Here is a 23,925-nt window from a genome sequence, read left to right on the forward strand (position 1 = left end):
TATGCTGTCTATTACCTTGATGTTTTGTGCCTGAATATTGTGTTAAACAAACATATGGTTACAGCCCTGAAACACAGCACAGGTGATGCAACAATATTTCAAGGGACAGGGTTTTTTCCCTAGGCAATCAGATTTGGTACATTTTAGGAAGCACTGATTTTTCTAGAAATACTGAATCCTTTCACTACAGGTATCCAGCTTTACTCAGTTGTCAAATGCTGCCAGAACCCAAGATATGCATTTATGTCTTAATATGAGCTAATACAGGGTATGCTTAGCCATTATATTTTATCCATAGGAGACATGATTTTGCACGTGTGAAAACTTGGCTCTCTGCCTAGGCAAGGCAAATAATTCAGCCTTCCTGTAAGAACGAATGATGGACTAATCCAATAGATGCTTTATGAAGAAGTCCACAGCAATACAGCTGACATGGTCTGCCGTACCATTTGGAGAAAGAACAAGCTGTTAATTTTGAAGGGTGAACAGGAAATCAAAACTCAGTATTTGCATCAGTGGAGGTGCCCAGTTTCTTCCAGTAATACTTGCTGTATTTCCAGAACAATGCAAGGGTACACACAGTATTAATTTTATGACATGCACACATGTATCTGTGCTAATGCTGATCCTTGATAAAAAAAATATTTTGGAAAGACTTCTAAAGTAGAGAAAGTATAAGTATCAAGGCGATATCAAAATAAATGCAAATTTAGTCCCAGGAGGACCTGAGCCACATCAAATTAAGTCTTCCATAGCACAAAAAATTCTGCCTTCAGTTAGTCAAACCCACTCCAAGACTACTAAGCTAAGTAAACCAGAGAACCCAAATTTACTATATGTCAGTTAGCATTTTCACAACTTCCATTATTAATTTTATAAAAGCTGCTGGGTGATATTCTGCATCAGTCCAGGATGCCAGACTAATACATATTTCATATATTTACTAAGGCAGAATTCTTGATGCTGTGTGATTATAGGGTTAGATGACTTGATACTTGGTGGATAAACAATCCTCAAAAAAAATTAGTTTCCTTGACTGAATGTAGAAAACCTCTTCATAGGAACTACTCTGCTGGAAGTGCAACCCTAAGTCTTCTACCTAGAAAGGTTATTTGCAAAATAAGCTACAGAACTAAAACTGACCTTTATTTCTGATGGGAAGGGTTGTGGCGACATTAGCAGGGGGTTTGTCAGGCTCCTGGGGTGGGACGACCATGGGCAGCGCCTGCACTGGTACACGAGGAGCCTAAAATGTTGGATACTAAGAGATTACTTTTCTCATACTCTAATCTATTTATAATTCAATAGAAGGTAAACAAAATCCATTACAAAAGCAGATTGTTTCATCGTAACTAATAAAACTTAACACTTTTTAATATGCCAAGTTCAACAGTTAACAGCTTAAGACCATCAGACTTGCATACACTTCACATTAACCTAAACAACTACACACGAAAGAATACTTGCCTTGATATGGTACAATGCTACAGTCTGGTTTAGCCAATTACAGCTATAACTGAAGAAAAGCCTCACAGAAGCAGATTCCCTTTCAGTTGCTGTTAATTTTCCCTTGTCCAGATCTCAGTAAAATGACAGGAAGGAAACTGAAGAACTACAAAGTAATGCTCACTGAGAGTCTTTTTTTTTTCTCCCCACCACAGCTCAAAGTTATTTACATCATGTCTTTACTTAGAATTTGTAGTAAACAAAAATGAAATAACTGGTTCTTCTCATCTTTAAACTTTCTTAAACTGCAAGAAAAACAGCAAAGCGCCCCACAAACCCACTCATATCATCAACCCTTAAATCTTACCCTATTTAAATCATGGGATGGAGGGGTCAGCTGAGTAGCATCAGGCGGAGGAGCAGAAAGCAAGTTGTTTGGGTAATCTAGAAGGTAACAAACCACGCTGGTATGACCCCCTTTTGCTGCCTCTATTAACATCGTCGATCCATCCTAAAGAGGTAAAGACCACAGTATGAGAAACAAACATCATCAAAATACAACAACACTCAAGTGTTTTATGGGGCATAACACAAGGCATGACTTAAGATAGCTTTAATAATTATTCAATCAGTAGTAAGTCTGCAACTAAGCTTACAAAGTTGTTCAATAACTTGGAAAAAAAAAAAAGGGACTGTGTAAAGAGCTGTGTTATTTTCCTTCCTCTTCCTCAGTTATTACTGCACTACCTCAGTCAAACATGTGGATACATGGTATCAATGACTACTTAATTCCTGCACACACGTGCTTCAACGGGTACGTTCATAAAACTAGTGTGTGCTCGTGGTTTTAACTGACAATCTAGCCCTTGCATCTTGTTCCTGATTAAATCACAAGATACTGGGTCAGGTCAGCTGCAGTGTACAAGGACCAAATAGTCTTGGATATGTTCAGTTGTAAGGTTAATGAAGGGCTTGCCTCAGAGAAAAATAAGGTAGTTAAGTGACCAACCTTCAATCTGTGTGTAGGATCAGCACCATGAGCTAGCAGTAGCTCCACAACTGCCAGATGACCTCCAGCACAGGCCAGCGACAATACTGTATGATCGTTGTTAGCTGTGGTCCTATTCACATTTGCTCCTTCAAAAGTAGAAAAAGATTGCCAAAGAGACTTAAGTCTGCCAAAACTCACAGGAAGCTAACCTTTTTCCAACATGAAAGCATAGCTGTTCACAACTGCAGTCTTGTGACAGAAATATAGAATTGACGAGTCAAGCACTACCACCATTAGAAGCTTCCAACCTGTCACAGTCACTGAACCAAAGGACTCTCTTGTCAGCTGGCTATCAGCTCTAAGGAATTTAACTCTTAGAAATACATCTAGAAAGGAGAAGGCACTACTGTATTTGCACTCATTTTTCAAGCGTCTTGATTTATAAATACGGAACTTCATATACTAGGTGTTGCTATAGCTTTTAGTTTTTCCAGCACTTACACCAATATAACGCCTATTTTTATGAATGAGTCAAGGCACAGATCTTAACTGGTCACTAGCAAACAGAGATGGCTCATTGCAGCACTGCTTCTTTCCTTTACAATCTATACATGAAAAATAGGCCATACTGGAAAGTTTAGGCCAGTTCGGTTCCACACAAGATAGGCATGACCAAGAAAGCCTTTGGTGGCATCAGTTCAAAGAAATAAAAAATAGCAGCACTGAGCTCTGTAGCAACTATATCTAAGGCTGGAACTGGTAGTTAGCAAATTACAGTCAAATTGTGAGACAAAAAGAAACCTAGGCACATGAAGTTAAACTTCTAAAAAGACAGTACCTACAAGCTAAACCAAGAGTACTGAGACAACCAGTAACCATTACTGCTGTTGCAGTATTAACTACACAACTGGGATATGACCATTTTTCAAGTTGTTGCAAATCTCATCACCCATTAAAGGTGCTCATTACGTGCCTAGTTTAAGACTTTCTCAAAATATCTGAACCAAATTCGAAGAAGTTGTGCTAGTAGCAATGTCTGTCTAAACAAGTTTTCAGCAACATTCCTAGAGTTCTTCCAAAACCAGAAAAGGAAAAGTGCAACTGCGAGAGCCTTCTCACAAGCTTACCTTTGCTTATCAAGAACTGGACAGTGCAAACGTGACCTGCCCTTGCAGCTTTCATGAGAGGAGTTCTTCCACCTTCAGATTCATGCTCCTAGAGCAGATAAAGAGAGGTTTAGAGCTCAAGAATGAAGAAACAGCACATGTCAAAGGAGTAATTCAGTCTGTTGTTTATTCTTTTTGAACTGGAAGCAATGGGCATGAAGATCCCGTTGTGACTTTCTTCAGACATGGCATTTTAAACAAGACTTAACGGAATACATCTTCAAGACCCCTGATAATATCACCTACCCTTGTACAGGTCTGACATTACCGGAAGAAAGATTTGAGCAAGTAATGGGGATAAATTTAACAAATTATAACAAAACATTAACAAATATTAACAAAATATTTAACAAAATATATTTAGACACGTTTAACTTGATATTTTGTTCATGCACTGTTCTATGACTCTACTGAAATACAACATCAGTTTACTTCCATGATCTTAATTCATCTGCAGTGCACCAAATAGTTCAGTTCTGATGTCATTATCAACTGTGTGTTGTTTAAGAAACAGAAAAAATGCAAAGCAAAAGATTAACCCATAACCAGCTCAAGGATTCTACTTAGCAACATCACTTTTCAATGTCAAAGACAAAGCTACTAAATAATTTGCATACAAATGGAACATTAGCAGCCAATTTGATAACAAGTTTTCAGCAGTAAACAAGACCAAAAAACAAGTATCACACTTGCCATTTTACTTGGTAATCGTAAATTTTTAAGATGGCAATTACTTACCAAATCTGCACCTGCCTGAAGTAAGACATCTGCTACATCAGTATGGCCATTTTCACAGGCATATGTCAGTGCTGTATCACCTGTTGCTGTTGTTGCATGCACATTAGCCCCTGAAGCAGTATTAACAAGTATGTAAGCTTTATGGAGGTCACTACAGAAAATATGCAAGTCTCTTCATAGTCTTTATCACATCAGATTACAAACATTTAGCGTCCCCTTTTTAAATAACGCACCCATGAATTTAAGAAACATTGTTATCAACTGCATTTGGGGAGTTGGGGTAGTAGTGAAAGAAAACCGCCATAAACTAAAGTTTCAGGTCTAACAGAGTTTGTGTCAGCTTATTCTACAAAAGCTAAATAAGAGTCCAATTTGTAAAGCACTGTAAAACATTACACAAACCTTTGCAGTCAACATCAAAAAGCTGCTAATCAAAACATAGCGAATACAGAAACATAAGTCTTAAGGTTATGGTACTCTACAGAATTAGCAAAAAAATTAGTCCATACCTGCAGCTAATAAATATTTAACCAGTTCCAAATGACCCTCTTGAGCAGCCTCCATTAAAGGTGTTGAACAACCAAGTTCTATGTCAGCTCCTGCTTTAATAAGAAAATCAGCAACCTCCAAAAAACCTCCGCAGCAAGCCAGAGTTAGAGCAGTTTCTTGCGTCTCCTCTGTTTGAGCATTGATGTTCGCTCCTTCAAAAAAATAAATGAAGGCACATACCATAACTTCAGCCACAGCAGAAAACACTAATTATCAAAATCAGAATCAGCAGACTAAACCTCTTCTTCCAGCAAAGAACTCTTTACGGCATACTCCTTTCTACAGCTGCATTAAGTATTTCTCCTGAAAATGGGCTATGCCAAACAAACATTTTGACTTCCTCTCACTACTTCAGAAACTCCTCCAAAATTCTCACAAAGCTCTTGCCTGCAACTCCACAGCCTTAATGCATTATCCAGACATACTTAGGCCACTATGTGGAACCTAGGTTACCCATATTGGTTGTTCAATACTTAATCCCTGTCTGAAAAGCAAAAACTCTTCTGAATGGCCAGTTATCAATTAGGGTTTAAGTAAGAGTACAATAAAGAATATTGGGCTAAAATTAACTACTGGATATTCAAATTTGCTAAGAACGGAAATAAAATTGCAACAAGCAATGTAAAAATATCTTTAAAACCAAGTGTACATTCACAATACCAGATGCTTATGAACCTGTAATCTATCGAGTGCACCACAGTAGTTACCTTGGCCAAGTAACAGTGCCACCATCTCTTCGTGTCCTTCCCTAGCTGCTTCCATGAGCGGTGTGTATCCTTCATCATTAACCTCTTCCAAGTTAGCTCCACGTTCAATCAACAAAGCTGCCAGTTCAACGTGCCCACCGCAGGCTGCCAAAGTCAATGGAGACTCGAAAGAATCCGCGGGCATGTTCACCTGAGCTCCGCTGTCAAGTAGTAATCTTGCCACTTCCACATGGCCATCCTAGCAATGCAAAGAAAAACACACCAAAACAGAAACACTAGATTAAGACAGTCCAAGAAAAGGCATTTGGCCTGATCCAGGTAGCCTCTCACTTAACAGCTGAATTGCTTCATTGATCCAGGTGATAACAGATGTATTGTCAGAGGAGAGGTATTTTCAAAAACTTGAGGAATTCAGAAACTCAAATCCTATTACAAGTCTCAGAACAGAAATAAGTGAATTAGGAAACCAAAATATTTAAGAAAGCTATTCAAGAAGTTTTCTAAAATATTTTCATTAGTGCTAAAAATCCACTCCGACATACGCATGTCAGAGAATGCTTATGCTCAAGATTTTTTTTTTTTTTAATATGCTTGATGCAAAACTACAATAATGTGAACCACATACTCAACTTTGCTCTGCCTACTATAACAAGGTGGTCAACTTAATACCAGATTCACAAGCTCACATGTTATAGTGTGGTATAAGTTTAGTTCAGAAAAAACCCACACCCACATATTTAAAAAGGAACTTGAGGCTATTTTAGAAACTTGCTTCCTCCCCAAGAACAACACCAAAACGCTATGACATCTTGTACTGTTCTTTGTTCACAGAACCGAAGAAGGACTAAATTATGAAAGAAAGAAATTCTAAGAAATAATTTACCACAGAAATACCATGTATTTCTTTTGATCTACTATCAAAACTTTTCCTATTAACAATACGTGCTCTGTATTAAATAAAGGAGTATTAAGGGAATGTCACTAGCAAGTATTTGATCTTAGTTCTGAAAACAGATTTGTGTGGGGTTTTTTTTTGCCCTAAAAACTACAAAACCTTTATGCTGCAAACAATTCATCTGACATCAGTATTCCCCATTTGTTCAAAGAGAGACCTTCTTGTTTAAATAAGTGGTTGCATTATTTGTTACATAAACCCCAGGAAGCTATCCCGTCCTCATTTCCGCTGAGACTGTTAGTCTTTCAGGTTATTTACATTACACATTCACAACTTGGGGGGATGGAGACAGCAGAGAGGATGAGCTCTAAGTATAACAATTTCACTTCCTTTCTTCCTTCCTCCCAAAGAAGTGGTGTGTAATTACGCTGCTTGCCTGCTGTCTCCTGCAACATCATTGCACTTGCTGCTCAATTTTAGAGCCGAATCAGAACATTCATCTCCAAGAGAAAAAACAAACCCAGACCGCCTGTCAAGGGTCCCTCATACATCAACAAGAGCCACCTGAACTAGAGCCTTCTCTGAGCCTTCTCTTTTTCAGGTACTGTTATCAAGCTGTTCAAATAGCTTACCAAAATATAGCTCCTAATCCGATTTCTTCATCTAAAAACAACAAAACCTGAGGAGAGTATCTTTGTTACGTTATTAGTACGCTAAAGATTCAGGAACCTGCTTGAATGGCTTCTCATATACATACATACATACATATATATATACATACATACATATACATATATATATGTGTGTGTGTATATATATATACATACATACATATACATATATATATATGTATATATATATATATATGTATGTATGTGTATATATATATATATATATATGTATGTATGTATATACACACACACATCTGTCAAAACAATCTTTCCCTTTAGCCTTTATATAGAAGAGAAAGTGAGTAGCTTGGACAGAGCACTCCAACAGTAGGCACAATCTCTCCAAACACATTTTCTCCATGAGGAAATTGCCATCTTTGATTCCAACTTGCAACAACCACCGTAGGAAATATATGGTATCAGGCATGCAAGAGGGTTGCATAGGAATAGCAGCAGCTTAGCAGGAACATGAGGTTACCTCAAGGCCGTCATTGAACAAGCTAAGTATACCATTGTGGAGTTGTTCTTGGAGGAAAATGGCCGCCCGATGAACCAGCCATATCAGACATTGGAGTCAGCACGTGGCGCAGAACAAAAGGATACTCTGAACCTGCGACCTAAGAGAAGATCCACGGAGCCTGACAACAACCAGTCAGGAGAAAGACTCTAGCCAATCAGATGAGGCGGGAGCACAGGAAAGGAACTGGTATAAGGGACAGCTTTGTTTCAATAAACGTTTTTTTCAGGTTGATTCACATTGGATCATTCTGAGCCCACGTTTTTTCTCTCCTCATACCATGATCTTAGATAAGAGAACAAACTGAAGCTACTGCCATCCTCATCCATCTAGGAACCACAGCTGGAGCTTCTTTCCCAGCAAAGCACAAAACTACACCTGACACTGTTAGAGGCTTCATTTTCTAATGCTTTATACCTATTCATCATATCCAAGGGGCCTAACAGGATTTTCTCTAAGTAAAAGGATCTAGGACATATTATCTAGGACATATTCAGCTTTTAAATAACAACATTATTTTAGGGAAAGATTCAAGGGCTGCATAAAGAATCCTTCCTTAGGGAAATACAGGGATGGTTCCTCAGCCATCAGTCTCTGTCATGACAGATCATTTACCATCCCAAATTGATTTACCATGAAAAAGGTATTGCAAATAGCAGAAAATAGTATGTTTCGAATTTTCATGTATAGCTCAAAAAGTCTTTAAAACAATAGTGGTGTTTTAAAGGCACCACTAGGCCGTTTCACTGTTTCTTCAGGAGCCTTGCAATGGGTGGTGCTCTTTATCTCATCTGCAGCATCCCCTAACACTCCCGAGCTACTATCTGATCACAAAAGGATGCCTGTCCCACCTGCACCAGCACAAAAGGAGTTTGAGTGCCAAGGAGGGCAGGCAAACCCTGCTCAGCCTTCACTGTGGGTCAGGTTACAAGACAGAGGGCAAGCTAGACAAACCAGCTTTTCACTCCCATGAGGGAAATCACATTACTGAAGAAATCATCTGCATTGAACTAGTACGTGTCATCCTTCTTGGTGCAACTGCTTTACAGTGTTACTTCTCCTCATGACTGGTGAACGATGCTCTTTCTGGAGTGTGTGGCCTGTGGACAATTGGACAGAGTCCTGGAACAGGCTGCCTGGAGAGGTTGTGGAGTCTCCTTCTCTGGAGATCTTCAAACCCGCCTGGATGCCACCCAGTGCCAACTGCTCTAGGTGTCCCTGCTGGAGGGCGGGGGGTGTGGGTGGACTAGATGATCTCTAGAGGTCCCTTCCAACCTCAACCATCCTGTGATTCTGTGATTGAAGCAAAGCTACTGCTGTATATAGTAAAAGCACTTGGACAGAAGTCCTTTTGAATGCCTTGTAGGACAAGGTTTAAGCAGTTCCACAGCCTTGCACTGAAGCACTGCAGTACAGGCACACACTTTGGTAACATATATTCAAGCTCAATGCTGCGCTAGAGAAGGTGGTAGCCTTATTGAGATGAGCAAGCCTCTGCCTTGCTTCATCTGAGACCTTCAAGTGCTGCTACAGAAAGCTGCTCCTTTTTGCAGGCAGAAAGAAAGGTACCAAGATTCCCACTACATCCATCCCTCAGTCCCATGAGTGAGGGTGGAGATGCTGACACAGAAACTGCTTCTTGGCAAGTCAAGGAAACCAGGACACTTGCCTCATAGCTCAGCAAGTCTTAAGAAATGGTCTAGACTTTTTCCCAGTATGTTGAACTTCTGTTAGTCTGGTGGGGACATACAAAGCAAAACAGCGTAGGGAGGCAAAGCAGGCTTGATCGTATCTCCATGAATAGCAGCGCTCTCAGCAAACTCCTGGTGTATCGAGGTACCATGGCAAGCGGGTTGCTCGGAACAAGCAACACCATTTTATAGTCACCCTGCATGAAGCTCCCTGCAAGGACAGCAGCCTGATCTTCATATGGCTAATCTACTAATATTTCACCAGGGTAAAATATACAATTCCATACACACTGTTTATCTACATGCCTGTCTTTCTAAAGCCTTCTTGACAAATGTTAACAGCTTCTGTCAAGAATTCTCCCACCTTAAGACATTACATTGCTTGTACAGACAAAACCGACCGCATTAGTACTATTACAGTTAGTTCAGAAAAGGGAAGACTAGATCCAGTCCCTAATGAGAATGTGTGGCACTTCACCGTGGCTCTAGAACCATGCTGAGACACTGCGCAGCCTCGCAACAGGGCGAAAACCAACCCAGGGCAAGCTAGGTAGGCAGGAGAGCAAAAAGGAGATATAATACATGTTTCCAATTTTAGGTTTGAGCTTCACATACCAGTACAGCACTAAAAGAACATAGGCACAAACATTAATATCTCATCTAATCCAGCCACAACTACAGGAAACCTGTGCAACAAGTGCTTTTCACTGTCTCAAAGCTGTGCACAGCAGCCTGTTTCATTTCAGGAGCACAAGGACAACTAGGGAAAAAGCCTAAGCCTGCTCAGCTTTGTTTCCTTTTCTTCACTGCCAGATGAGGAGAAGGGAGAATCTTGACCCCATTTACTCAATCAAAAGAAATTGCCCAAGTCAAGTTCAAAAACTTTAAAACCCTTTCACTTCAGGTTATTTTCATTAAGTAAATTTCAAATAGGATGTTTGCTTCAAAGAAGATGTAGGGAAAAAAAAAACACACACCTGCACAACTGTTTCAGCTGGACATTACCTCAAATGGAAACTCTACCTGAAGATACTGATTCTGGAGTTTTTTCACTGTGGAAGTCTGAAATCATTTAAACTCAGACATGGTATCATTTCAGATTTAAGATGATCCTAATATGACCTACTGTAATAAAAGCTTCACACCATAGGCATTGTATGACAGGAAAGTATCATCCAAAATCAGGACTTATCTCAGTCTTACCAAGTTCTTTTTAAAAGGCCATCTAGTTTACACAGCCATTTTACAGCTACTTCAGATAGGCATATTTGCCTCTTGCTAGTCAGTCTAAATTAATAACTAACATCATCCCAACAAAATTCCCTTTAATTTCTAGTTGCTTCCCTAGCCGCGGCTAAGCAACTATATGACCCACACAGGAAAAAAGCTGCACACATACACTTACACATAACTACTTCCAACCTAAGCAGAAGAGCATAACTAGGCTTACAAACTCCTTAATCACGATAGGTATGTTGAATGCATTTGTTGCATAAGTTGGGCACATTTTAAAACTGTTGCAAGCATTTCGTCAGGCAACGACAATCTGTTGTTTTTAGTAATATAATTTGTAAACTCCTATAAAAACAATTTTCTAAACTTCAGTTCAAACTTGCTGACCCAGAAGCTAGTAGAACTACACAAAGAAAAAAAAAAAAAACAAACATTGTTTAGGGAAACAAGTACATGCAGTGAGACACAAAGACAGGCGCAACCCATAGAAGCTGCTTCTGGATAATGAGGACAACCTACTGCAGAAAGACAATTGGATGTACATGCACTTTGAATCCCAAGTATGAGTTAACTGAGGTCCCTGCACTAACGCTCAAATGATTCAAGTTTTACCTGATGTCGTTCAAGACCCTGCCTGCTTTATCAGCCATAAAAGTAAAGGGTTGAATTTCGCTGTTTTAGAAAGTACAGTTTCAAGGGCATATTTTTCTCCGTTCTTCTGCCAGCAAACCATCAAGCGCAGGGAGGACCAAAAGGTTTGGCACCAAAAAGAGATCAAAAGCAATCACTTTACCTTCACAATGTAAAGAGACACCAAGAACCCCTCCTTGTTCAAATTAGGCATTTCTTACCATGCAAGCCTCCATAAGAGCAGTGTGCATTTCATCTGTCTTGTGCTCCTGGTCTGCACCAGCCTCCAGTAGAAATCTCACCATTTCTAGATGGCCTGGATTAGACAAGGCAAGGAAGTGAAACACAAACAACAGATGAAGATAACTTTCAGCAAAAGGGTGTCTCAAGAGGGTAAGAGTTTATCGAACACAGTTAAGGTAACCAAGATCACAATACAATATTAACAGTGAAACACTCATGGAAGATACATGCATATCTGTACCCACAGTGCAATCAGCAGCTCAATAGCAATTCGCTGTATGAAAGATTCAAATCACCTCGTTACCAGAGTTATTTCTGCACTATGTGAATTTCTTGAGATGACATTTAAATAGAGTAGCACAAACTCCAGAAGATTACCAGAGTGATTTATTATTCTCCACAGAACTTAAAACATTTTCATCTACAGATTTATTTATTTATTTTTTTTAATAAACTCACTCAGTTTTAAAGGTTTCTGTATTCATAAATGGGACTGTACCCAGTCCTTGCATTTGCATCAAGCCTTTGGCCATGGGAAAGGTCAAGTAGGTGAAGCTTCACCTGCTCATCAACAGGATGAAGATGACATATCAGGCAATATGAGTATATATTCACTGCCTTTTCATTCTCCCCCTTTTATTGGAGTGGAGAAGGGGAATGGCACACTTGGCCCCAGCTATCACATATTACAATAAAACATTTCAGCCAAAGAGGAAATTTAGGAACAAGTTTTTGTCTTAAACACACCTAGTTGGAGCAATACCATCTCATATGCAATAAATAAATAATCAATAAATAACTTAAGAATAAAAACCCTAATGTTTTGGAGTTTTTTTCCCCTCCTTCATAGCAAACCATTCATTAGGCAGAAACATTTTCCCATCTCTGATTTCCAACCTCACTTCAGGAATTTAAGGGAGGATGAGGGTTCCCCCCCTGCTCCCCCCACCCCTTTTTTCCCCTCAAAACATCTCTGATCTTATAACTACCATGAAATACATAATATAAGCTATTATTATTATTACAGACATGTAAAATCTATGCTCCAAGAATTAAGGAAGAGAAAATGAACATAAATCAAAACAAGGACTATCTTCTACCACCTCTCCTATAAACACGTCAAGAACCATTCTAAGAGCTCTAACAAAACACGTCCTAGGTAACTAGTAGAGCAACAGCTCAGATGGTTGTACAAAATTGGCCTTTTCATAAATAAACTTTGACCTTTTGAGTTCGTGTAGTGGGGAGAACAGCCTGTTCAAACCCTGCACCTAAAACACAAAACCCTGAAACTTGGCACATTTTCCATCGCTTAGCCATTTTAATATAAGTCACTTTGGTGCTTGTGCAGAGATGCCCTGTAAAATACTTTTGTATTTTAAAGCGATTCTCATTTACTCTGGTATCAAATGAGTAATTTCTTTACCTTGGAACTCACTTGAGACAGAACACAAAATGCTGGTTGTTAAGACTCAGATCAGAGTTCTGTGTCTTGATACTACTATTTTCCACATATACCCCTGATCTTAGAGGGGTCGCACATGTTTTAAGCAATATAGAGCCTGGATAAAAAGCTTTGAGGAGGTCAAAATCTACAGCCTTCAAATTCATCTTGTATCAAACAGTGACTTCACAGAACTACAAGCTTCAAAAGACTGCCCACAGCCAAGGAAAGGGCTCTGAGGCATACCTTTGTAACAAGCCAAGGTAAGTGCGCTCTCCTTGAACTCGTTGGAATGCGTATTGATGCCTGCTCCATTTTCCAGCAGCACTCTGGCCACCTCCACGTGGCCGGCACTGCCTGCTTCCATCAGGGGAGTGTGACCGTTTTCATTGTGGTCCTCAATACTAGCGCCCGACTCCAGCAGCACTTTCACGACATCTACGTAGCCTCCGGCACAAGCATATGTAAGGGCTGTATTGCCTAGCAAGAGAAGACAAAGTTGTAAAAACTCAGAAATTTCTACACCAGAACTTCAGCTTTGGCTCCATATCAGTCTTTTTACAGGGCTATATTATGAAACAGGCTTCTTACCTCAAGAAGACAAACAAACAAACAAAAAAATCCAGCATCCAAAAGAGTAAGTAACTTTTGAGGAGCAGTAGTGACAAACTGAAGATCTAACCAATTGCCAACAACACTAGTCTCTTCCAATTTATCTCCCAATTCATCTCAACTCTTAACCATAATCCCCCATGCAACCTTCCCTGCTCCTGCTCATCAACAGGGACATGCACCATGATGTAAAAGGAAGAGCTTGTACCAAGAGCTGTATCAAGAATCAGCTGCTTCTCTAAATCAAGTCTTAAACAGGTGGAACAACTGCAAAATATGAATGCGAACAAACCAATGAAACAACCTGCCTTTCTGCATGCCATGTTTTGGGGGCAAAGGCAGATAAAAATCAGTACTCAAAGTTAATTTGTTGGAGGAGGGGAAGGGGAGATGTTTTTTCTTATCTTTATTTTCCTTATAAACTGTTTGTTTCCCGATTTAGTGTCTGCTTGTTAATGACTGGTGACTATACAGACTCTCCGCTACAAATATGAACGAAATTAAAATGCTGCTAAAGCAGTTCTGTTACTTCAGCAGAAAATTCTGTAGAGCTGAGGAAAGGTAAAAGTCAGGGAGAGGAGAAAAAAGAAATCCCTCCTCCACACCTACCTTCAAGATCATTACTTAGCACTTGTTTACCTAGACCAGACAGCAATTTAAGTACACATTTCTACTCAAGCTGTTGTCACATAGTATTTTGAGGACAAGACTCATATACTAACACTTTCTAGTTATAATTGGAACGTACCCACTTGTATTTGTCTGCAACCAGGTAATAGATAAGAGCCTCAAAAAGAAAAAAAAAAAGAAAAAAAAAAGAAAAAAAAAAAGAAAAAAAAAGTAATCTGCTTTGCAGAGCCCCACTTTGACAGACAGCCACTCCTCCTAAATTACTGCACCAAGTTTCCTGTACAAAAAGATCATATTTTCCAAGTTCCAGTAAGCTTTCCAACACCCACATTTACCTGTTGATGACTGGGCATTCACATCAGCACCATGAGCTAGCAGCAACTTGACAATTTTGACATGCCCACCATTAGCGGCGGCCATCAAAGGCGTTATGTCCCCTTTAATGCCCCTGTCCTCCACATTAGCATGCATCACCAGAAGAACCTGTCAACAGAAGAGGTCATCAGCAACACCCAAGGGACAAACCAGCACGCCAAGATAGTTACAAGTCTACGCGCAGCCCATAATTTCAGCAACGCATGGCTCCATGTTAATAACATTTTAAGAAAGCAAGCACAAAGAACACATTAGCAGCACAGAGTTTGTATGTAAATTTTCATCTGTCCATTAACTGACTCCTTGTACAACCTCAGCACCCCCATCCAGGTGAACAAGATGGGTTTACATGAATTCAACACTTACTTTTATGTAATGATCACATATGCACACTGAGAAGTTTGGAAACCAACCTGTGCAAGCTCATAATATCCTGCTGAGCAAGCTAAACAAAGGAGGCTTTCCCCTTCTTCTGTGTGCTCGTTCACACTGCGGCCTTCAATTAGCAACTTCCGCACCGCATTGACGTCTCCTTCCGAGCAAGCCTCGGCCAAGCTACGGCTGGAAAGACAGAAAGCGCTTAGAAGGGAAAGCAGACCACCTCTGAAATTCCTCCTCTACACACACAGCAAAATAATCCAACGCACCATGAGGACGCAATCAGCTAACCCAAGAAAGCATCATCACAGCAATCTCAGTTGCTCATTAAAGAGGTGCTATCTTCACATTTTCCACGCAATTTCTTCTTTAAAGAACTAATGTGAGTATTCAGCCACCCCTGTTACTAATTTTTTAGCCCAGTAAGATGCTAACTCAAACATCTGCCATAATATTTTTCTTTTCTGTTTGATTGAGTTATCCTGGCTGCAATCACCCTTAGTCACACAAGGGAATTTTGGATCCTTGTGTCACATTACGAATTCTTATTCTTTATCTAACTCCATAATTCAAATATATATATTTGGGACTGATACAAGAATGCACGTTTTGTCTATTCAGCTCCCAATACTTGGAACATTAACAAGAAACCCAAGACTACTGGCTTCATCCCACCTATCCTCCTTTTACCTCTTGTCCATCTAGGAAAACTCATTACCAGAGAACTAACTCAAAAGGCAAAGGAAAAAGAAAGCAGTTGACAAGAAAAAAATTGCAAGTCATATTACTGAAGGTGATCAGGAACAACTTCTGAAAAGCACAAAATGTATTAAGTAGTAGTAATTCTTGAACCACAGGCTAAGTGATACTGGCATATAGCATCTATAGCTAGGCCTTCTTTGTGTCACTAGGCCAAATCTTAATGCAAACAAATACTTCCCAAATATGTTTTGTTGACAGTGCTGCTGACATATATTTTCATTTTTCCCATACCCTCTGCCCCCATATCATCCATTGTTAGCAGCAAAAAGAAATAGTTAGGGGGAGAGGTGCCCTCCACATAGGAACAGAAATAACTCCAAATGCTTCCTTACTCTTTCTATGCCCTTTTTCACTTCCCTCTGAAAACATGCTAAGAGAGGAGCCAAACAATTTAAGCCAGAAAGTCTGTCTAAAAATCAGAGGCTTTCAGGCCTTGGCTCTGTCCAAGGTCCTACCAACTGCAAGAGCAGTTACCAGCATGAAGGCTCAAGTAGCCTCTTAAGTCCTGTTTGCCTTCCTCAGGAGTTCAAAAGTTCCCCAAGACACATTCTGTCCCGAAGCTGGCTTACTGCTGTCACTGAAAGACTTCTAAGGTCTCTACAGTAGTTAAGAAAAAAAAACAAATCCCTCCCAAAAAAAAAAAAACAAAAACCAAAACCACACTACACCATTAATTTCAACACTCCTACTTGTTTCAAGAAACTTTGGGTAAAGTTCAAAGGCTTGGGCTACTCACAAGCTCAGGGATTTAGTTTTTATATTTGTCAAATTAAAAAGACCAGCTACTTGTTGAATGATTACTGGGGATCTTGAGCATTACTACTTGCTCCACTTCCTACTGCAAGAATTATTAGTCCAGGAATATTCAACAGGAGAATCAGAGCTGACAACCTGCTGCTAGGTCCACTTGCCTAGCAATCTTGCAGTCAGAAAAAATAAGAGAAAAATACCGCAAGCACTGCATGGAGAAGTCACAGCAGCACAGTACTAAAAGCAGCCTTTTAGGAGCAAGCGCAGGCTTACTTGTCCGTCTGCCCTGCATTGGCGGTGCTCTCGGCTCTCATGCGGGTGAGCGCAGCAGCAGCTTCATCCAACGCGCAGCTGACCGAGGAGGTCAGTCTGCGAAGCACCTCGGGATCCGCAAATGCCTTCCCATCTGCGGTAGACAGCTTGCCTATTCCTGTCATGGCAAGTGGGCACCGCAGAGAAGGAAAGAAACAGAGAAGTTAAAATTGAGCCTGAGTTCTGCCAGCACAAACATTCCATATTTCATCAGCTATGGCTTCAACAGCTATGGCTTTAGCTGTTCAATAAGGTAATGTAAAAGCTGCCATAACATTATTAACAAATGTATCATACTGGAACGAAAGCTTCCAACACACAGAAGCTGCTATTTTTCAATTACTGACAACTACTTAGCATATGCAACCAGTAAGGCTTTTCCTTCACCAATCACTACAAAACAAGGCTTCCTTGAGTAACCTAACTTTAAAAACTCAGGTTTTTCAAAATAAAAATTTGGAGAAATCCAAGTAGAAAAGTTGCTTTTCCATGAAATTTCCACTTGACCAAAATTCAGAAGGTCCTAATGAGTTCCCTCCCTCTTCAGTAACTAGCACAACCTTGCTGGGCTCATGTTGCATTACATTCCATGTTTGCAGCACACTCACAGGGATTAAACTTATGCAAGCAGTTCCACTATGGTGTCTTGAACCTGGGCTTCAGGATTAACCTGTAAGGGACGGGAGTACTTACCTGCAGCTTCAAGTAAAGCTTCTAATCTAGCCTGGGTCTCTGGATCTACTGTTCTCAAGTCAGCACCATCGGCAGTACTTGACAAAAGCAATTTGGAAGCCGTTTCCAACATGGGGTTTTCAAGATCATCCTGATCCAGGATGAACGATTCCACCTGAGGAGGAGAAAAAAAAAAAAAAAGATTTAGGACTAACAGAAGAATTAATAGGAATCCAATTAATTCATAAGAAACCAAAGCTGCAATTATCTGCTAAGGGTTTTCTTCTTGAGTACTTTGCCAGCCTAACTATCCTCAGCTGACTCTAAAGGGATTTCCTCCCTGTTCACTGGAAGCAACGTTTTCCAAAAAGCATGTACAAGAAACCACTTTTTTTTTCCCCCCTCTTGTCAATCTGCTCTCCAACTAAAATATTCAGGCACATCCTGTGGCTTTTAAGTTACACTTCAAAATTGTTTAGTGCAGTGTGTTGTGATGTGCCATTTTAGACAAGGATGGAAATGTTAAGGAACAGATATTACTGCAGAAGGCCTATGGTTAGCAGCTGCTATATGTTTCTATACACACAGTATGTTTCTGTTTCCAAAGCATCAATGATGAACATACAAAGAAACAAAAGTGCTCCAGACTATGCAGTCATCTTCCAAAGAAATAACCTTCCCTTAGTGACACCCAAATGACTTAGGTTCTTCTAGACATCCCATTTTTTTGCACTCTCCATTTGTTCAGCTTGTGAGATACAGTGAAATTCAACAAGAGAACAGACAGAGAATAATGGAGAGAAAAGCCTCCAGACTCCATCCGTGCTTTATGTCCTATTCAAAAAAATGGACTGGCCAAGTAGTTTCAAGATCCATAAACACTCACTCCTGTCTATGAATCAGGGCTTTTATTAAGACTGTCAAGACTGACCCTAAACACCATGACCCCCAAGAGAGCTCAACCACCTCCTTTTTCCACCAACCCAGCATCTTCACAAGTCCAACAATTATAGCTGCAAGTCTGCCAGTCAAACACGCCTCCCCCCCACACAGTATCACTGAAATCTCAAAAACTTCTTAATATTCAAGAAGCTCCTGTCTATTAACACAGCAGTGGTACATTGCCACACGAAATAGAGTTCTGTCAAGAGAGTAATACATACATTTTAGGGCAAGATCTCAGAATTTTACAAGAATGTTCACGAGCATTGCAAATTCAGATTTCTGTAGATGCCCCAAGTTTCTCTCAAGGGCAATAGCACCAGTAAAGTGATGCTTCTTATCAGACAACTCCAGTAAAGCCTCTAACCTTCCTCTCATATTGTGTAAGAACTTCAGAGCCCACAGCAAGTCTACCTTCTGCTACCTGTCTCCAATACTCTTGGGTTTATGCACTTTTTCTCCCCTTTTCCCTACGAAGGGTAGTAGAATGCAACTGCCCATAGCCCAGTTTGACATGATCTACTGAAATCCAAAGTTCCTATGATATGTTACTAGCACATCAGTACCTACACACGCAGTTTGTTTAGGAAGTCAAGCTGCGAACTGCTTTTGAGGTAGTTATTTATCACCCACAAGACACCATCCTTTAGCAGTTGCTTTTATACCCACAGGGTATTTGAAGCCTGTCTTTCCTCTCCTCCTCAAACCCCAAGGCACAGCCAAGCTGTAGAGGAAAACTTCTGACCAGAGTGACCCCGATGGCAACAATATATTTTTTCCTGAGACTAACACAACACTCTCTTCTTACTAAGGTTATGAAATATTTACTATGGAAAATATAATATGAAAACTTATCTTTCACTCACCTCCCACCCAAAATTAAGTATCTTGCACAGTTTATGTTTCAAAGGAAACATCATCTCATTTTCATTTTCCTTTCAACTATCCAGATGAGCACAGTGGGAAAAAACAAAAATAACAAGCAAACAACACAGCCTATTAACAGAGCACCAACACAAATCCAAGTCATCAGGAAAAAGCTTTCCCAAAGACGGATTGTGGAAGAACAGTTCTTATTATGCATTCTCATCTAAACACAATTTCAGAGCAACACCTGAAAAAATTAGCATGTTAAAACCTGAAATGAAAACCCTTTTTTTAAGACAGGAAAATTTTTGTCAAGCCTCAGGGATGGAAGATCAATTTCCCTCAAGCCTGCAGTCACACATGCACTATTTCCCCAAGCGGCCAATCCTAGGAGTTTCATTAGGCCAAGAGCTTTGCTGTCCAGTCTGTGCTACCTGAAACAGAGCTCTTTGCAGGGTAACACTGCAAGGAGATGCTCTCCAGCTGTGGTCAGCTCAATGGTACTTCTGCAGGAGAGAAATTCCATTCTCGTTTGAGGAAATTCTGCCTTCTCCACAAAAGTCACGAACTGAAGATAGCATTTCCATCAACCAGTCTAAGAAAATAGACATTTTCTTTAAATATCTTCAGATGCATTTTATTTTCCTTAATTAAAAAGAGGTGCAGAATGTATATTTAGAGATAAGAATAATCAACCCAAGGTTTCAGTGATTATTTCTTAGACCATACAAAGCTCTCACTTGATCCATATTTCATCCTGCGTAAAGTCTCAAGTTCTGGACTTGCCAAAATTTAATTCACCCACAATCCTAATAAAGCAGATACTTTCATGAATTCAAAAAGGTGCAAAGAAGATACCAAGTTCATTTTAATCTCTATCAAGCAAGGTGACCTACAGCTTTGGTGCATTAATATAACGGTGAAGAGAAATTAAAACACTCTTCTCCTCTCAACTCTTGTTAATCAGCACTTGTTTAAATTTGAGGTTTTTCCTAGAAGACAGCTCTGCTGTAAGGATGACCCAAAAGCATTACAGACGGACATCAAGTCACTTACTCCAGCAGGGACCCAAACTGTGGGAAGCAGTGGCTTCCTCAGCTTCTGCTTCCCAGTCCTTTTCATGAGGGAAATCCTGCAAGCACCCAATACTGACATTTATCTCCTTTCTAGTGTTTAGTCAGAAGTTAGCACATGCAAGACCAAAAAGCAGTATGAAAAAAGTAGCATTACGTTACTGCAATGCTTTCCTGTGCCACTCGGAAGCTGAAGGCATAGGAAGCAAGGGCAACGTGGGGATGATTATCCAGTACACGCAGGCACACTGCGTCATTAACCAGCCAACAGTGGTTCTCAGAAGGACAGGACTGGTACCCGTGGGCAAATGAGCAAAGCAACAATCAAGTTTTCTCTCCTGAGGCTTACTGTGAAGACTTGCTCTCCCCAAAAAAGCTTTAGCTCCTTGAAAGTTATCACGTCAAGCATCTGAGGCCAACACATTTCAAAGGCTGTTGCATAGCAAGTGGTAGTCATTAACGTAACAGGACCAACGTGATTTTTAGATTCGGTTATTCAGAAAACATTAGTCCAAAACCAGATATGGACAAAGGAAACTAGCCCAGCCTAGTGCTTCAAGAAGCCTCCAAACACCTTTAAGGACACTTTTTTTTTTTTTTTCTCCCCTCTCTGCAGATTAGGGATGGGGCATAACTGCTTTCTATGCTTGCCATTCAGTGGCAAATTCCTTTCTCAACTTTTGACAGATTATTCTCATTATTTTTTCATTTTATTATTTGCTAGATTTTTCTTGGGCCTGTGGTATTGGTTATCCAGAAACTATCCAAGAGAATTCTATGAGAACACATATTCAGTATAAAACTTTTTAAAAGAATGCAGTGCACAAGCAGCAACTACTTGCTTCTGTCACATAGCACATTTAACCACTTAGACATAACAGCTGAGAGTCTATTTTTTATTATTTCTTATCTGGATATTATTTCTTATTACGTTTTTAGAAAGTACTCTTGAGTACTCTGTTTTAAAGACAACTTGCAATTTAATACAGATTTTCCAGCCCATGAGATATTGCAATGTTGCCTTTAGGCTGGATCTGAAATCGGTTAAGTCAAACTCCAGCCCTACTGCTTTGACAAGTCACTAGCTACAGGGGCTAAAGAGACTTTAGACACTTTATTTTCTCAACTCAAACAATTCTCACTCAGTGAGAAGTTTTACATAAAGACCACCTAGCAAAACAGCAGAGCCATCCTCAGTTCTGCTGCTTCCCATTGGGTTCTAGGGACTCATACCCAAGATAATCTCTGCTTTTTCTACCGAAGGGGTTTAGCTTAAATCTCCATGGGTAGAGAGCCCATTATTTCTACCACCATCCTTCAGCTTTCTGAGACCAGAGTTTTTCATAACAGTTGACATCATTTACTTATTCAGCGGTGGACTGCAAGGCCACAAACTCTGCATGTTTGACTCGACAAGCAGAAACAAGGCATGGGGCTACGACCTGGACCAGTGTTTACCCAACCATCACCAATGGACAGGTCTCCACAAGTCAGAACACCTAGGATATTGTCCCCAAGCTCAGGATCAGGACCTCTGTCAGGAGTTTGATCCATTGGTGCTTTTATCAAAAATAGCATTTATCAAAAATAGCACTGAAATGCAAAAACAGCATTTCATGATGTTAAGCAACCTCCAATCATTCTAAACTGCTTCAAGATACCACACAAAAATAACATTCCTGAGTATTTATTCTTTTTATTTCCCCTTGTTTGTTTCATGATTTTTTTGGCTGTTTTACACAAAACACCAGCTTTTATATTGCTTCCCATCAACCTAAAACACACAACAGAAAATACAGGAAGTTTGATGCAAGAACAAAGTCAAACCCAGAGGAATAACTAATTTCACAAAACTGCTAGGTATTTTTTGAAGTGTCTCCACATACTACAAGCATCAAGACATGCATGAGAAAGGAGAGAATACAAGCAAAGCAATAATACATAGTTCAAAACCTGGCCAAGAATTTCAAGCACTCACTTCTCACTTAGGCATTCAAAACCTAAAATACAAATGTGCAACCCAAAGTTAGGCCAAACACTGTAACTTTGGTTACCAGTGCATAATTCCATCATATGCTAACTTAAAGTGACGACCTAAATCTTAACATACAGCTTTTAATTGCAAGCATAAAGAAATCTGGAGTCATACACAACACTTAATTCCAGGCACACTTCATATTTCCTTCTCACTATACATGCCCTGCATTTTTTGTCCACCTTAATCACAACTCAAGATGGGTGAAAGGTTAAGAAGTTCTTTTTCAGTCTCTTAGATCCCCTACCAAAATAAGAATTGCCTGGTGTCCCTTACCCTGCTACTTTTCACCCTTCTAAATGCCCTATCTCCCAAGGCACTTTCAACATGCATGAACTCCCATTCAACAGCCTTCTGAAAGAACAAGTTCCATCTGTAACAGCAAGACAAAGCACTTACCTTATAGATGTCATGTGAAATAGTAAGGCAAAAAGAATGTACGATCCAGCCCTTTCACTTAAAGCTGGAAGTTTTCAGTGGAACTTGTTTAGTTAACAGAAGTAAAAAGGCTTCTGAAGATGCAGGTAATCACAGCATGAACATTGTATTATGTTTCACAATGAGACTGCAACACATAACATTCACAACAACCATAGTTTTTTGCTGGCAGAAAACATCAACTAATTTACATGACAACTCTCAAGTGTAAGTGATGAGTTGGTAGATTTTTTTTTTTTTTTTTAAACAAAATACCTTTGGTTAGATGTAGATCAAATCCCTCGCTACTGAAGGGGGCCGCAACACCTGCAGCTGAGCCAAGGACCCTATTTCACTTATCCCATTTCAGCCTCAACGTCTGATTAAAAACATGAGTTTTTAATCAAAACCACTTTGAACTATGAACGAGTCGTATGACCCGCTACTAGGGCGGCATTGCCACGTTAGAGATGAAGCCTGACAGTGATACTCCCTCTCCGTGCGGCGCCGTGGGCTGCTCCCCGGCACCTGCAGTACGGAACTTGGTCTGCTCTTTTTCCCATCACGTGATCATCCTCCTCAAACCAAACTGTTCCGCTCGGCAAAAATCCTGAGTCCGGCAACCGAAATGTCTCAACAGCATCTCCTTTCGTTCTGTGCTTGGCAAGTCAGCACTCCATTTCTCTTGCTGCCTGTGAGGGAGAGGGAGGGATGCATGGCTGAAGTGGCCTCGCGATGGCCTGCGGCAGGGACCCCTGCATCACACTGCGGTGGCGGCTGCCGACGAGACAGGTGCCGAGGCACTCACGTGAGAGCCCTCCTGCCTCCTCCCGAGGCCCCATTACCAACAGTACGGAACAAAACAAGCAAAAAGACAACCACAGAGCTGTCTAGAGCTACACAACCGTTGTTCTTGAAAACCTGCAAGAGCCTCAGCTTAATGATATTCCCACCTCCCTGTTTCCAAGCTTCATTCCAAACACTTGGCACACCTCCATATAAAGCAAATTTACACATTAACTAGTACTTAGCTTCAATTGTGCATGCTAGCTAGACAAAATTTTATCGCACTGTAAAAATAACACGTCAGCTCATCATCTTATTAAGTTCCCTGCCCTAGATTCATGTTAATAGAAAAAAATACAACTTAGGTCTTCAATATGACTAACAGGGTATTTA

The 23,925-nt window shown here is 40.2% G+C and overlaps 1 protein-coding gene across 1 annotated transcript in view; it reads right to left on the minus strand.

Moving 5' to 3' along the window:
- ANKRD17 (ankyrin repeat domain 17) overlaps positions 1–23,925 on the minus strand; it is a 78,111-nt gene that overhangs the window by 24,404 nt on the left and 29,782 nt on the right. The window contains exons 2-14 of the mRNA XM_088521972.1: positions 17,434–17,587; positions 16,702–16,858; positions 14,952–15,099; positions 14,499–14,646; positions 13,168–13,401; positions 11,456–11,550; positions 5,598–5,835; positions 4,851–5,042; positions 4,342–4,451; positions 3,565–3,652; positions 2,456–2,583; positions 1,814–1,957; positions 1,144–1,246 (exon numbers count right to left, since the gene is read on the minus strand). Coding sequence (XP_088378098.1) covers positions 1,144–1,246; positions 1,814–1,957; positions 2,456–2,583; positions 3,565–3,652; positions 4,342–4,451; positions 4,851–5,042; positions 5,598–5,835; positions 11,456–11,550; positions 13,168–13,401; positions 14,499–14,646; positions 14,952–15,099; positions 16,702–16,858; positions 17,434–17,587 — 1,939 coding nt within the window. The remainder of the gene's footprint in view (positions 1–1,143; positions 1,247–1,813; positions 1,958–2,455; positions 2,584–3,564; positions 3,653–4,341; positions 4,452–4,850; positions 5,043–5,597; positions 5,836–11,455; positions 11,551–13,167; positions 13,402–14,498; positions 14,647–14,951; positions 15,100–16,701; positions 16,859–17,433; positions 17,588–23,925) is intronic.

The sequence above is a fragment of the Tinamus guttatus genome, unplaced genomic scaffold (genome assembly GCF_059628265.1).
Source record: "Tinamus guttatus ecotype Peru unplaced genomic scaffold, ASM5962826v1 Tinamus_guttatus_pri_ptg000140l, whole genome shotgun sequence".
Taxonomy (NCBI): domain Eukaryota; kingdom Metazoa; phylum Chordata; class Aves; order Tinamiformes; family Tinamidae; genus Tinamus; species Tinamus guttatus.